This window comes from Brassica oleracea, chromosome C7 (assembly GCF_000695525.1).
Source record: "Brassica oleracea var. oleracea cultivar TO1000 chromosome C7, BOL, whole genome shotgun sequence".
Classification (NCBI taxonomy): Eukaryota; Viridiplantae; Streptophyta; class Magnoliopsida; order Brassicales; family Brassicaceae; genus Brassica; species Brassica oleracea.
In genome coordinates, this window is record NC_027754.1 from 6,741,528 (window position 1) to 6,755,377 (window position 13,850).

Sequence of the window (13,850 nt, forward strand, 5' to 3'; positions counted from 1 at the left end):
TTCAATCAGCTCTTCATCATACTCATCAAAAATTGATAAAGAATCTGAAAAATCTTTTAGATCTTCAAGGTTGTTTTCAGATTTACCTTTCAATTTTTCATTGATGAATAAGGATGGCTTAGCTACAGGTGCACGTGTGGTTTTGCTCTTCTTTTGGATCTTACTGATGTCCTTGAGGGCTTTCACCACACCCTCCACAAGGTTGTCACAAAACTCATTGACTTCAAACTGACTGAAAAGCTTTCTTTGGTCAACTTCAAACATCTTAACCTGGAAATTCTTAACACAAAAGGTTAACAGATAAAAATAATCCTCACACTCTCAAGTGTTTATCCTCACCCACACACGTGTTTCTCTCGAATTTTAATGGTCACACAAGAGTTTCCTCTCAAAGTTCTAAGAGAACAAATCAAGTAACCCAATGGAATCTCCAAGCAACAAGGGATGAACACAAGATAGAAAGATAAGAGAACTGATTTGTGAAATCCGTATTAACCACTCCAAGGCTGGATTTCTCCTAAGCCAGCAGGATTTCTCTTCCACACCTAGCCAACAAATCAAACTTTTGTTTTTTTTTTTATATATCTTTTTTTTTATAGAACAATGGCGATAGGTAAAGTAGTGGCCCGGATTTAAGATAGAAAGAAGAAGTGTTTAGAAAATGAAAGATGAGAAGATGGATAGATAGTACCGAATGAGTGGCTCTGATACCACTTGATACACCCTAAATAGGGAAGGATCACTCAATCGGACTAAGGGGATATGAACTCGCCAAAATGGAGAACTGGTGGATTGAACGGTGACACAAGAGGTGCAGAAAGTCTCTTGATACTACCAGACTTTAGTTGTTGCTTGATATGACGCACAAGTCCAACAAAAGAAGGGTTTATATACGTTGCTTGATATGACGCACAGGTCCAACGAAATAGAGATTTGTTTACTCGGAGATAACCTCACCAAGAAACGAAAAGTGTTCTACAAAGAACAAAGAGATAAACTCAAATAAAAGGGAAAATGAATACTTTATTTCATGGCTCATAGGCTCTATTTATAGGATTACAAGTTGTAGAAATCCAAAGAAGAATGTGTTAAAACCAAGGCATTGAGAATAGAAACAAAGACTTGACTAAATAAAGTCTTTGACTGAAACTTGGACTGCCTCTTGATATAGCCACGACCAGGACTTTGAAAAGTGAAGAATATGCTCCTGATATGGGCCAAGGCATGTCTCTTTAAGGCCTGATCGAAATCCATCTTTTTTTCTTAGCCAATTTTTATCGGTTTCTCCATTTGGCCCAAACAAGTCTGTTTTTGATTCTTTTTTGTAAACCATCAAGCCCAAGACTTTCTTGGACATTTAGAACATGAATAATCACCTTTGGCATGATTGAATTGGTCGTTGGTTCATCAGAAAGAAGGTTAGCCATTTCCAGCTTCTCGGGTGGTCTGAATTAGCGAGAACTGAAGATCACCTGATTTGTAAATGGCATAACTGTCACATATGAACTCCGTTTGATCTGATTCTTCTTCGAGGAGCTCTGTAATTGAGTTGAGAACATTCTCCAAGTTATTTCATTCATAGAAGCCTCGTGGTTTGGAAGATATGAGTCAAACAATGAACATATATTTTTACTGCTTCCTATGATCAAGTCATGCATGTATGTTTTGCCCGGTGCGCTACCTAAGGGCACATCAACTGAGTTCGAATGCTTCTTTCAAACTATTCTCGTTTATTTTACTAATCTTTGTTTTTATGTTTTATTTAAAAATATATGTTTAAAATGTTATGTTTAATAATTTTATCAATAAATTTTAAGTTTAATAAAATAGTGTTTTATTTTTTTATAAAAACCCTAAAGTAAGACTTGTGATAGACACACAAATTTCCGGTCTCTTACCTGAATTTCTTAAATTCACTTTTCCAATTTAAAAATATTAAAAAAAGATTAGGAACCCCCGAGTGTCTCTTAGGATAGCGATGCTCTTATCTCCTACCCAAAAAGGAAAGTTCTAAATTAAAGTAAATGGGGCATGTGATGATATGTCTCTCTCACGTGTGGGGTTAATGAGATGATAAATATATATTACCCATGGGAAGAGAAGAAGTAAAAAAAAAAAAAAGCGAAAACTTTTGTTTCTTTAATTTTTGCTAGGGGTGAGATGAGTGTTGGTTGCTAATTTTGTGTTACTGGGATCATCAAGAGATTTACAAACTTGATTTTTTTTTTCCTTTTTCAATTTGAGTTTTTATAGTCTTTTTTTAACACTTACAACAGTAGTAGCCAGCTGATGAGTTCCTGGTAATTTTTTAAATCTTTCCTTTTCTTTCTCTTTTTCCATTTTAAATTCTTTAATTCATGCAGAGAGGTAGATTCACATGTTTCTTGCAATCCTTGCTCGAAGTTTTCTGAAAAGTTCCCATTTTAAAGTTCTATAAAGTTCATCAATGAATCAAGATTCTATAAGAGTATGTTGATTGTATTTGTATCTGAAAGAGAGAATTTCCCGTTTCAGGTAAGGAGTGACTATGGCAACTTATTACAAAGTAGTGGCTCAAGTGACATTTATTCCAGGCCAATTGCATCTGACTTTGTCCCTGGAAAAGCAATGATCTACACAAATCCTGCGGTTTCTTACCCAGAGACGTTTCCTGGAGAAGCTAACTATGTCTCAGCTTCAAAAAAAAAAAAAAAAAAAAAAAAAAATGTCTCAGCTTCAAAAGATGTTCAAGTATTGTCAAATTTTGGTGGAGGAGCTTCACAAATGTTTGAGATTCAAGATTCTGGTTCTTGGAGAGATCAAAAAGACAATGACAGGAACTGCTTCTCGGTTATGATGCGTCCTACCACAGAACAGGGACTATCCCTTGGCCTCAGCTCACAGACTGAGACAATGAGAGGAAATAATAACGAGTATGCAACACAGGTTGTTTCCGGGTTTACTCGAACCATTCACAACTCAAAGTATCTCAACGCTGCTCAAGAGCTTCTCGATGAAGCTATTAATGGTAAGAAAGCTCTGAAGCAATTTCAGCCAGAGGGAGAAACGATTAATGAAGAGAAAGAGTATAAGCTTGAAGAATCAAACAGGAATCCTGATATACCTCAAGGAGAGAGACAAGAATTGCAGCGCAAGTTGACAAAACTCTTATCGATACTAGACGAGGTAAATAGGCTTTAAAACATCTCATCTATGCTCTTAATGATTGTTTGTTTCTATTTTGTATAAAGGTGGATAAGAGATACAAGCAGTATTACCATCAAATGCAGATAGTTGTGTCATCTTTCGATGTAATAGCCGGATGTGGAGCAGCTAAACCATACACGGCCCTTGCGCTCCAGACCATCTCGAGGCATTTCCGTTGCGTAAGGGATGCGATATCCGTACAGATCTTGGTGATAAGGAAAAGTTTAGGAGGTGAACATGACGGATTAGATCGTAAGTCTCTCTGTCTGAACAGCTACGTTTTTGAAAACTCTGAACTTAGTTATCCAAAGGATTCGGACAAGATCATGCTAGCTAGACAAACAGGGTTGAGCAGAGGCCAGGTACTGCATTGTTAGCTTTAGAGTCTTTTCTCTCATCCAGATGGTTTTTTTTTTTTGTGTTCATTTTCCATGTTGTTTGATTATTGTTAAAGGTGTCGAACTGGTTCATTAATGCGCGAGTGCGTCTCTGGAAACCAATGGTGGAGGAGATCTACAAGGAAGAATTCACAGATGCATTGAAGGAGAGTGGTCCCAACTTGTCTTCCAGAAACACACCTGCAACCACCGAGATTCAAGAACAGCATCAAATGGAGTCTAGTTCCAACAATGTTGTGGCAAGCAGTAGCATGGGACAGAACAGTGTGGCACATGCTGGTGACCGGTTCATGATGGTGACCGAGATGACAAGACATGGTAGTGGTGGGATGTCTTTAACTTTGGGGATTAAGAACTCTGACGCTCACAGCGATGTATCTATGTCCGGTGTGATAAATAACAAGAAGAATACCATTCCTGCAAATGATTTTCAGTACTTAAGCTCCGGCAATCACCAGCACCGGCGTGGCCCTTCACAATTGTTTCATGATTTTGTAGCTTGATGAAGAATAACAATAAAGAGCTGCAGTTATAAATTCTCTTGTGAAAGTAAACCACCAAATGAATATGTAGATTAGTTATTACTTGACTAGATAATATATCAGAAATAAAATCGTCAAGAGCCAACATCAGGGTAAAAGTTTGACTTCAAAACTAAACTTGAAGCTATACTTAAAACATCCATGATTTAACAATCTATCATAAAATCCAAAATGATTTACTTGGAATTATCTTATTAACATTTATCACTCACTCCTATTTTAAATAGTGAGAAATTTATAACACCTATGCTTCTCTATTAAAGAGAGTATTGACACCTATACGATGACAAAGATGACACATTTTATAGGAATAGAACAAGTGTCTTCATGAAATGAATAGTCATCATTTATAACATAAAACTTTTTTTCTATATAGAGTTAAAAGCTTAACCACCTTGGCTCGTTGTTCAATTACGACAACTCATTGATTTTATTATCGCAGCATCACATCAATTACAGCTCCATGTTGATTTATGCAACATACTGATCGCACCATTAATAGAGATCATGAGCAAAGAGGAATCGTATGTAAAATGATCTCTTATTTCTCAACTGACAAAATGAGTTTGGTACAAGATATATATACACTTGACTGATCTTGTAAACCAAATGAAATCATAATACCTATTTCAACTAAACCGGACTAAACCAGACTCTATACATTAATATTCCTTCTCAAGATGAAGGTGTATAAAGGTTAAGAACACCCATCTTGCTAATGATATCTCGAAATGGAGCTGGGTATAATGCCTTAGTCAATACATCGGCTAGCTGATTATCAGTACGAACATACATCGTCTTCAAGATACCACGAACAATGCACTCTCTCACCTTATGGCAATCAAACTCCACATGTTTGGTTCGCTCATGAAAAATAGAGTTGGTAGCTATGTAAAGAGCAACTGTGTTATCACAGTATAAGTAAGGAGGAGGAGAGAACGGAACACGAAGTGACTTAAGAATACCACAATACCACATAATCTCCTTAGTGGCCATGCTCATAGCACGATACTCCGCTTCAGCAGTACTCATCGACACAATGTCCTGCTTCTGTGATCTCCAAGACACCAAAGAATTACCAAGGAACATCGTATAACCCGTAACTGATCTTCTATCATCAGGGCAACCTCCCCAATCAGAATCAGAGAATCCTCGCAAGTCAAAGTTATCTTCTACTCCATAGAACACACCCTGTCCAATAGTACCTTTAAGATATCTCAACACCTTATGGACAGCCTTCAAATGAACATCAGTTGGAGCACAAGAAAACTGAGCTAGCTTAGAAACTGCATATGCGATGTCAGGTCTAGTATTGGTAAAATACTGAAGCTTCCCAACCAATTTGCGATACTGCTTAACATCTTCTAACAAAACTCCATTCTCCTTAGACAACTTCTGATTTGGTTCCATAGGTATGGAAGAAGGTTTGCAATCAGAAAACCCCGATGCCTCCAATAAGTCCTACACATACTTCCTCTGGCATAAAGAAATACCTTGAGCTGTTCTTGCAATCTCAATACCAAGAAAATACTTCGGTATGCCCAAATCACGTAGCTTGAAAACCGCACTCAGCTTACTGATTAATTCACTCACTCCATCCAGAGATGTACTCGCAATGAGTATGTCATCTACATACACACTTACTATCAAGAAATGCCCCGCAAGTTCTTTTATGAATAGAGTGTGATCTCCATGACATTGCTCAAATCCAAAACTTAACAAAGTAGCAAAGAACTTCAAGAACCACTGTCGGGAAGCTTGCTTTAAGCCATAAATGGACTTATGAAGCTAACACACTGCAGTTGGTGAGATTTGTTCCCCCTTAATATCAGCATACCCTGGTGAAAGCTTCATGTATATTTCTTCATCTAGATCGCCATTAAGGAAAACATTGGAAATGTCTAACTGATGTAAATGCCACTTCAACTTAGCAGCTAGAGAAAAAATCAATCGGACTGTTGTCATCTTAGCTACAGGCGAGAACGTGTCAAGGAAATCAATGCCCTCCTGTTGCGTATATCCCTTTCCCACAAGCCGTGATTTTACTCTCTCCACTGTACCATCAGGGTTAAACTTCACTCTATGAAGCCACTTACATCCAATAGCAGTCTTGTCTGGAGGTAATTCAACAACACTCCACGTTTCAGTACGATCAAAAGCTTCAATTTCCATTCCCATAGAGTCACGCCATACCTTATCTTCAAGAGCCTGTGAAAGTCTTTGAGGAATTTTGAAAGAAGTAATGACATTTATGAAAGCACTATAAGGCTCAGATAGATATGAATAAGAAATAAAGTTTGGTACTGGATATGGAGTAGTATGTATAGGAGTATTATTATAGCAATGAAAATCCTGCAAATGGGAAGGCATTTTGCGTTGCCGAGTAGACTTAAGTTCAGAAGGAACATAAGCCGTGGAAGATAACTCATCACAAGGATGATGTGCATCAGAAGATGTTTGCACAAAAGGCAAAACATCAGGCGCATGGAAATGAAGATGAGGAAAGAAACTTTTGACATCTTCAGGAATGTTTGAAGAAGCAAAAGGGAAAGTATCCTCATAGAAAATGACATGCCTTGAAATCGAAACTGAGTATGTCTCTATATCTAATAGCTTGTATCCTTTGTAACCAGCTGGATATCCTAGAAAGACACAGACTTTAGCTCTAGGTTCAAACTTATTCCTAGACTTGGGTGACGTAGACACATAACAAAGACAACCGAAAGTCTTAAGAGAATGATAGTCAGTAATCAGAGAAGTTAAACGCTCATAAGGTGTCTTATTCTCTAGGACAGGAGAAGGTAAACGATTAATAAGGAAAACTGCTGTTAACACACAATCCCCCCAGTACTCTAAAGGCATACCTGACTGAAACATAAGAGCTCTAGCTACATTCAATAGGTGTTGATGCTTTCTCTCAACCACATAATTTTGTTCAGGAGTTTCAGGGCAAGAATGATAAGCTTTAATTCCTTTATTCAAATACAGATTAGTAAAATTCAATTCATTTGCATTATCAGACCTAACCGCACTAACATTCATGTGAAACTGATTCTCAATCATTTGAATATAACCAGGAAAAACATGTAATACGTCTGATTTCTGTTTAAGCATGTAAAACCAAGTAGCTCTACTGTAATCATCAACAATCGTTAAGAAATACTTGTAACCATCAACAGTAGGAACAGAGAATGGACCCCACGTATCTATATGTATTAACTCAAAAGGTTTATTGCAAATGTGATTACGAGTTACAAAGGGTAACCACTTTTGTTTAGACAAATGACAAACATGACACGCATCAGAATGTTTTACATGTTTATCTTTAGGTAAATGTAAAACAGCAGAAAGAGATTCAATTTTCTTCATAGACGGATGTCCTAAGCGCTTGTGCCATGTCATAGAATCAACTACCAGGTTGGAGCAAACAAAGAAGTTACCTGGAGCAATGAGATTAACACACGAATTCTCTTAATCTAAGACATATAAATTTGCGACTTGACTACCTTGACCAATCATCAACTCCTGAGTAAGAGCCTGAATAAAACAAGCATCAGAAGTGAAACAAACTTGAGAATTCAAGGTCTTAGTTAGAACACTTACACTAAGTAAATTGAATTTGAATTCAGGAATATGCAACACATTATGTAGAGATAAAGCATCAGTAAGTTGAATGTAACCAGTCCCTGCTATCCTAACTGTATAACCATTGGGAAGGGTAACGAAGGTGTTTTCTAGACTCATGTACTCTCTATATAGATCTCTAGTATGAGTGACATGGTGACTAGCCCCGGAATCTATAATCCAAGCTCTAAGAGACAGCTCAGTTTCTTTAGATACAGAACAAGTCAGCATGTCATAATTGGAATTATTATAGAGAGTGAGGAAAGTACTAGAAATTTGAGAAATAACTGGTACAAAAGTTGAAGTCGAGGCTACTGATTTATCTGGGCATGGAGGAACACTTGGGGAATGGAGCTTAGAGGTAAAGAACGCAATAATCTGCTGGAGTTGTTCCTTAGACATGTTACTTCTCAACTCATCAAAACCTTGGTCATGCTGGTTCTGAGACATAGTTGTTGTTGCAGCCAAGTTTGCATTTCCAATCGTGTTACTCTTCTTTGCACGTGGATGTCCTGGCGGATAGCCATGGACCTTGTAGCACTTGTCAACTGTATGTCCAATGCGGAAGCAATGTGAGCATTTTGGTTTCTGATAACCACCACCATGTGCCATAAGAGCCGGATTTTGATTCTGATCTGCAAACTGAGCTTGATTCTGAAAAGCTGATGGAGTAGGTTTGATCACTGAAGGTCCTCCTACCACTCGTTGACTTTCATCCTGATCAAGCATATTGTAGATGTCATTCAATCCCGGCATCGACTTCATGTTAAGAATCTGACCACGTTTGTTGTTGAAGTTATCATTCAATCCCATCAGAAACTGTATAATACGGCTTGTCTCTGCCTCCTCCAGAAGTTCTTTGACTTGATCACAATCGCATCTCTTCACCGTGCTGGACTTCGTATTACCGAGTTGTTCCCACAGCGTCTTCTTCTTTGTGAAATAGGTTGACAAATCAAGATCTCCTTGTTTGAGAGTCATCACCGCCTGTTCCAATTGGTACTTCTGTGCTAGATTACACACTTTGAATCTTTGAAACAGATCATCCCACACCTCAGTCGCATCCTGATAATACAAGATACTATCATAGATCTCCTTACTCACGACATTCAGAATCCACAATTTCACCATACTATTGCAACGACTCCATATCTTGAACGAGTTATCATCTACCAATGGCCTAGGAAGCGATCCATCAACAAAGCTAAGCTTACTCTTCGCATCTTAGATTATTTTCATCGCAATCAACCAGCTGTTGTAGTTTGAACCGTCAAGAGTGTGAACAACAATCGTCAAACCTGGATGATCTGCAGAGTGGAGGAAGAACGGATTGTGAATGTTATCGTACGCTTCTGATAGCTTGTGTATAGATCCGTTACCACCTTGAGTCATCGATCTACGATTTTGTTGAGTATTCGTCATCGCAGTGAGAGGTTCTTAGAGATTCTGGAAATCCTGACAAAATCTGTTAGCGGAATCCTCGTCTTCCGATATCGTGCTTCGCGTCCTTATCTTTCCCCCTTTCTTCACCATTTTCACCAAATCTGAGCTCGATGAGTACATAAATTAATGAATCGATAGAAGAATCAACGATTGGAGAAAGAAATTTGAAGAAAACGAAGAAGAATCGAAGAAAAACGAGCTAAAAGAGCTCTGATACCATAATAGAGATCATGAGCAAAGAGGAATCGTATGTAAAATGATCTCTTATTTCTCAACTGACAAAATGAGTTTGGTACAAGATATATATACACTTGACTGATCTTGTAAACCAAATGAAATCATAATACCTATTTCAACTAAACCGGACTAAACCAGACTCTATACATTAATAACCATTACAATGATCGAATCAATACCGTGAACTCGTCCTACATATCGACTCGTGATGGTTTGTTCGAGATGGCATATCCTTGATGGTATGTCTATGACGACTTATCCTTGTTAGCTAGTCAACAGATGCTTCATTTATGATGGCTTATCAGATGGCTCATCCAAAACACTAAATGAAAAACCTGTCTACACACACCGTGTGCGCATGTGTCCACTGAGTAAGAAGTTTTATTGGAATAAAATTCATGTCTACGACAACTCGTCCGTCAGCGCCACTCATCTATGGCAGCCTAACTATGACAGTCTATTCATGATAACTTTTACATGCATACAATAGGGTTTCTCGCAACGACAACTCATATGCTCCAAACAATTGGCAGACCACAATTTATGCCGAACTAGTTTTTTGCAAATTTATCAGTCACGCGTTTGGTTAACGAACTGAGGGGGACTTATTGTTAGAGACGGGGCTCTTCCTAAATTCAAATTGTCCCACTTAATAAATGAAAGTCGGAAAAGAATAGGAAGTCAACAAGGAAAAGGAAAACAACATAGAAACCGAAGCCGGTGATAAAATGTAAAATACCTTGAAGACAAAAAAGAAAGAAAGCCATGAGTCTCTAAAAACATTTTTCGACGACTAAACTCTTTTTTATGAACTACGATTGGCTTGATCCATATTCAAAGGGTACGTAGGCAACAGCTATAACATATAAAATCTCTTTTTATGTTTATTCAATGAGTTCCAATCTTAATATAGAGACTTCTCCTAAGCCTCAAATCAAAATCTGCTCTTATCGTGTACACCATATTCATATTCAATAGAAAACATAAAGAGAAAGTGAATAACATGGTTCTCTTCGATCATGCGACTTAGGACAAGCTTCACATCTTTTCTTTTCAAACTGATCACTCATATTCTCTCTGACCACCTTTGAGGAACTTCCACTATCTCCACTCTTCAAAGTTTCCAACTTTTCAGTGGATAAATTCTTACATCTTTTTTTTTTTTCATCTGAGTATTATTATTATAGGATAAAGTTCAAAATACAGGCTCATACAAAAGCCCACAGATCAAGTCCAAAGCCCAACCGAAAAAACAAAGGAAAACAGATAAGGCCAAAGCCCAAAAATAACGACCGGTTCACCAGACACGTCGAAAGACACGTGTTTGAACCTCAACAACGAGGAAAACACGTGTCCCCATCACCTTCCTCTTCTCCACCTCCGAAGAGACACGAATCGTTTCGCCGGAAACTAACCGGGAAACACATGCAACTTTCCATCATCTCCACCGGCCGGACATCTCCACCGGCCTAAACATCTCATCGGAACCACCAGAATCACCTGGGACCACCACGACGAAAGAAACCTCCAACGACTATGTTGGTAGGTAGGGGAAATCCATCGTCTTCAACACATACCCTTGTGTTCGTTCTTCAAAGAGCTTCAATCGATTTAAATCGAGATCTCTTCTAGGAGCAGAACCACCGAACACAAGACAAAATCTTCTACGGCTTCAGATTTGAACCATAAACCATCGGACCCATCAACCATGCTAAAACCACACCAACGCTCTCGGAAATAACTCCGGGAGAGATGCCGCCGTCAACACGAAGGAACAGTGTGACGCGGAGCCATAAGCCGACCGTTCACCTTCAACGAATAGGTGCAGCATCGGAGCCAAAAGCCGGCCGACCACTGAAGGGAAAGTGCGTCGCCGGAAGAGCCCAACCAAGGGTGGAGTTTTACCAGTTTCATCTCATTGCTTCCCTCTGTAAAAGATACGGTGAGAGAGAACAGAGAGGAAGGAGAGAAACTTTTCTTGTAAGCAAATATATGTCGATAAATTCTTACATCTTATTTTTTGTATCAATAATTAATTATAGGGTACTATTTTAATTTTGTAAAGCGTAAGCAAAAAAATTTATCACTAAAGTTTTCAACTTTTCTCTAGATGGTGTACTTAATTTTTTACATTGATGAGTGTTTAGATATGTTATTAGTTTTTGTCTCATAATACAAACAAAACCAAAACCAAAACCAAAAGCAAAAGCAAAATAAATGTTGTATTGGTTATGTCTTTATTGAAAATTTGTGATCTGATGATATATGTGTGTTACACATGTCAATGGGTGACTTTCTAGGAAGGTGATCATCGAGTTGATAGCTAAAACAACGACCAGTCAACTCACAAACTAGCAGATTTACACTTGGACTACTCAGGTCCAGTTCAATTCATTTATGGGCCTTGTGCTCAACTATTTTTTTCTTACAAATTGTAATTTGTTGTTAATTTATATAGTAAAAGAGAAGTATTTATATTTTTATAGTCTTACGTGAACATAAGAAGAGTAAACATGATCATTCTTATTCATTCAACTTGATCTCACGTCTATATATAGTGTCGAGAAATAAGATATTTATTTCTCTAGTAAACCACACGTAGACAAGTGTTAAGGTGATGAGGATATACTGTTGTTATCTCTAAGACAAGTGTCCTTTAGGTGGACAATGGATAATCACAATTCTTAACATTCCCCCTTGATTATCCATTTTGTATTACGCAGTGCCTCGTTAAAACCTGGTCATGGAAAAACCCATTGGGACAAAAACCATGACAAGGGAAAAAGAGTACACTGTCGTAATCTCCCCATGAAAATAGTGGACCTAGTTTCGTCGTTACAGGTCACGCAAATGCCGCATTCCGATACCGTAGACGTGTTTTTGGAATGTTGTAGTCGGAAGAGCTTTGGTGAACAAGTCAGCTCGATTGTTGCATGATCGTACATATTCGATGTCCACTTCTTTATTTTTCTCGAGCTCCCTTATGTACGAGAAAAATCGTGGAGGGATGTGCTTTGTTCTGTCGCTCTTGATATAGTCTTCTTTAAGTTGAGCAACACAAAACGAATTATCTTCAAATATTTTCGTCGGCTCTTTCTCATTGACTATTCCGCTTGCTTCTTGTATGTGTTGACTCATTGATCGAAACCACACACATTCTCGACATGCTTCGTGAAGCTCAATAGTTTCTGCATGATTTGAAGATGTCGCAACCAGAGTTTGTTTCTGGGATCGCCAAGAGATCGCGGTTCCACAAATTGTAAAAACGTAGCCGGTTTGCGATCGAGCCTTATGAGGATCTGATAAGTATCCTGCATCTGCAAAACCAACCATATCAAACTCGGGTTTTCTAAAATACATTAACCCTAAATCAATTGTACCTTGGAGGTAACGGAATACATGCTTTATTCTGTCCCGGTGCCTCCGAGTAGGAGCAGAACTATATCTTGCCAGAAGGTTAGTAGCAAAGGCAATATCAGGCCTAGTACAGTTTGCAAGATACAAAAGCCCACCGATAGCACTCATATAAGGTACTTCAGGACCTAATATCTTCTCGCTATCTTCGCAGGGCCTAAAAGGATCTCTCTCAACATCGAGAGTTCTGCCAACCATTGGAGTACTCAAAGGAGTCGCTTTATCCATATAAAAGCGTTTCAATAACCTTTTCGTATAATTTGATTGATGCACAAATATTCCTTCTCAGAGATGCTCTATCTGGAGCCGAAGACAAAACTTTGTCTTGCCGAGATCTTTCATTTCGAACTCCTCTTTCATATGAGTTCGAGCATCATCAACCTCCTTTTGAGTTCCAATTATGTTCAGGTCGTCTACATATACAGCAATGATCACAAAGCCAGATGACGATTTCTTTATAAAAACGCATGGACATATCGCATTATTCACATATCCTTTACTCAAAAGATATTCACTTAAGCGATTGTACCACATGCATCCGGATTGCTTTAATCCGTAAAATGATCGCTGTAACTTGACCGAACAAATCTCCCTGGATTTTTCTTTTTATGCCCCTGGCATTTTCAATCCCTCAGGGAGTTTCATATATATATCGTTATCCAACGATCCATACAAATATGCAGTCACAACGTCCATAAGATGCATTTCAAGATTTTTAGATGCCGTTAGGCTCATCAAAAATCTAAACGTAATTGCATCCATTACCGGGGAATACGTTTCCTCAAAATCAATTTCCGGTCTCTGAGAAAAACCTTGGGAAACTAATCGGGCTTTATATCGTTTTACTTCATTTTTCTCATTTACTTTTCTCAGGAATACCCACTTATACCCAACAAGATTTGTATTCTCAGGCGTTATGACTATCGGTCCAAAGACATTCCGTTTGTTTAGGGAGAATAATTCAATTTGAATGGCCTTCTGCCACTCCTCCCAATCATGTCTTTTT

The 13,850-nt window shown here is 38.2% G+C and overlaps 1 protein-coding gene and 1 pseudogene across 1 annotated transcript; one reads left to right on the forward strand and one right to left on the reverse strand.

Moving 5' to 3' along the window:
• The first annotated feature begins 2,374 nt into the window (after window positions 1-2,374).
• On the forward strand, window positions 2,375-4,185 carry LOC106306747 (annotated as a pseudogene).
• A 616-nt stretch (window positions 4,186-4,801) lies between these two features.
• LOC106302459 (uncharacterized mitochondrial protein AtMg00810-like) lies at window positions 4,802-5,536 on the reverse strand. The gene has a single exon (XM_013738966.1). The coding sequence runs from the start codon at window positions 5,534-5,536 to the stop codon at window positions 4,802-4,804; it is 735 nt and encodes a 244-aa protein (XP_013594420.1).
• Between the last annotated feature and the right edge of the window lie 8,314 nt (window positions 5,537-13,850).

What these genes read in the sequence shown, in the direction of transcription:
- LOC106302459 (XM_013738966.1), bottom strand. Translation starts at nt 5,536, where the DNA reads ATGGAACCAAATCAGAAGTTGTCTAAGGAGAATGGAGTTTTGTTAGAA.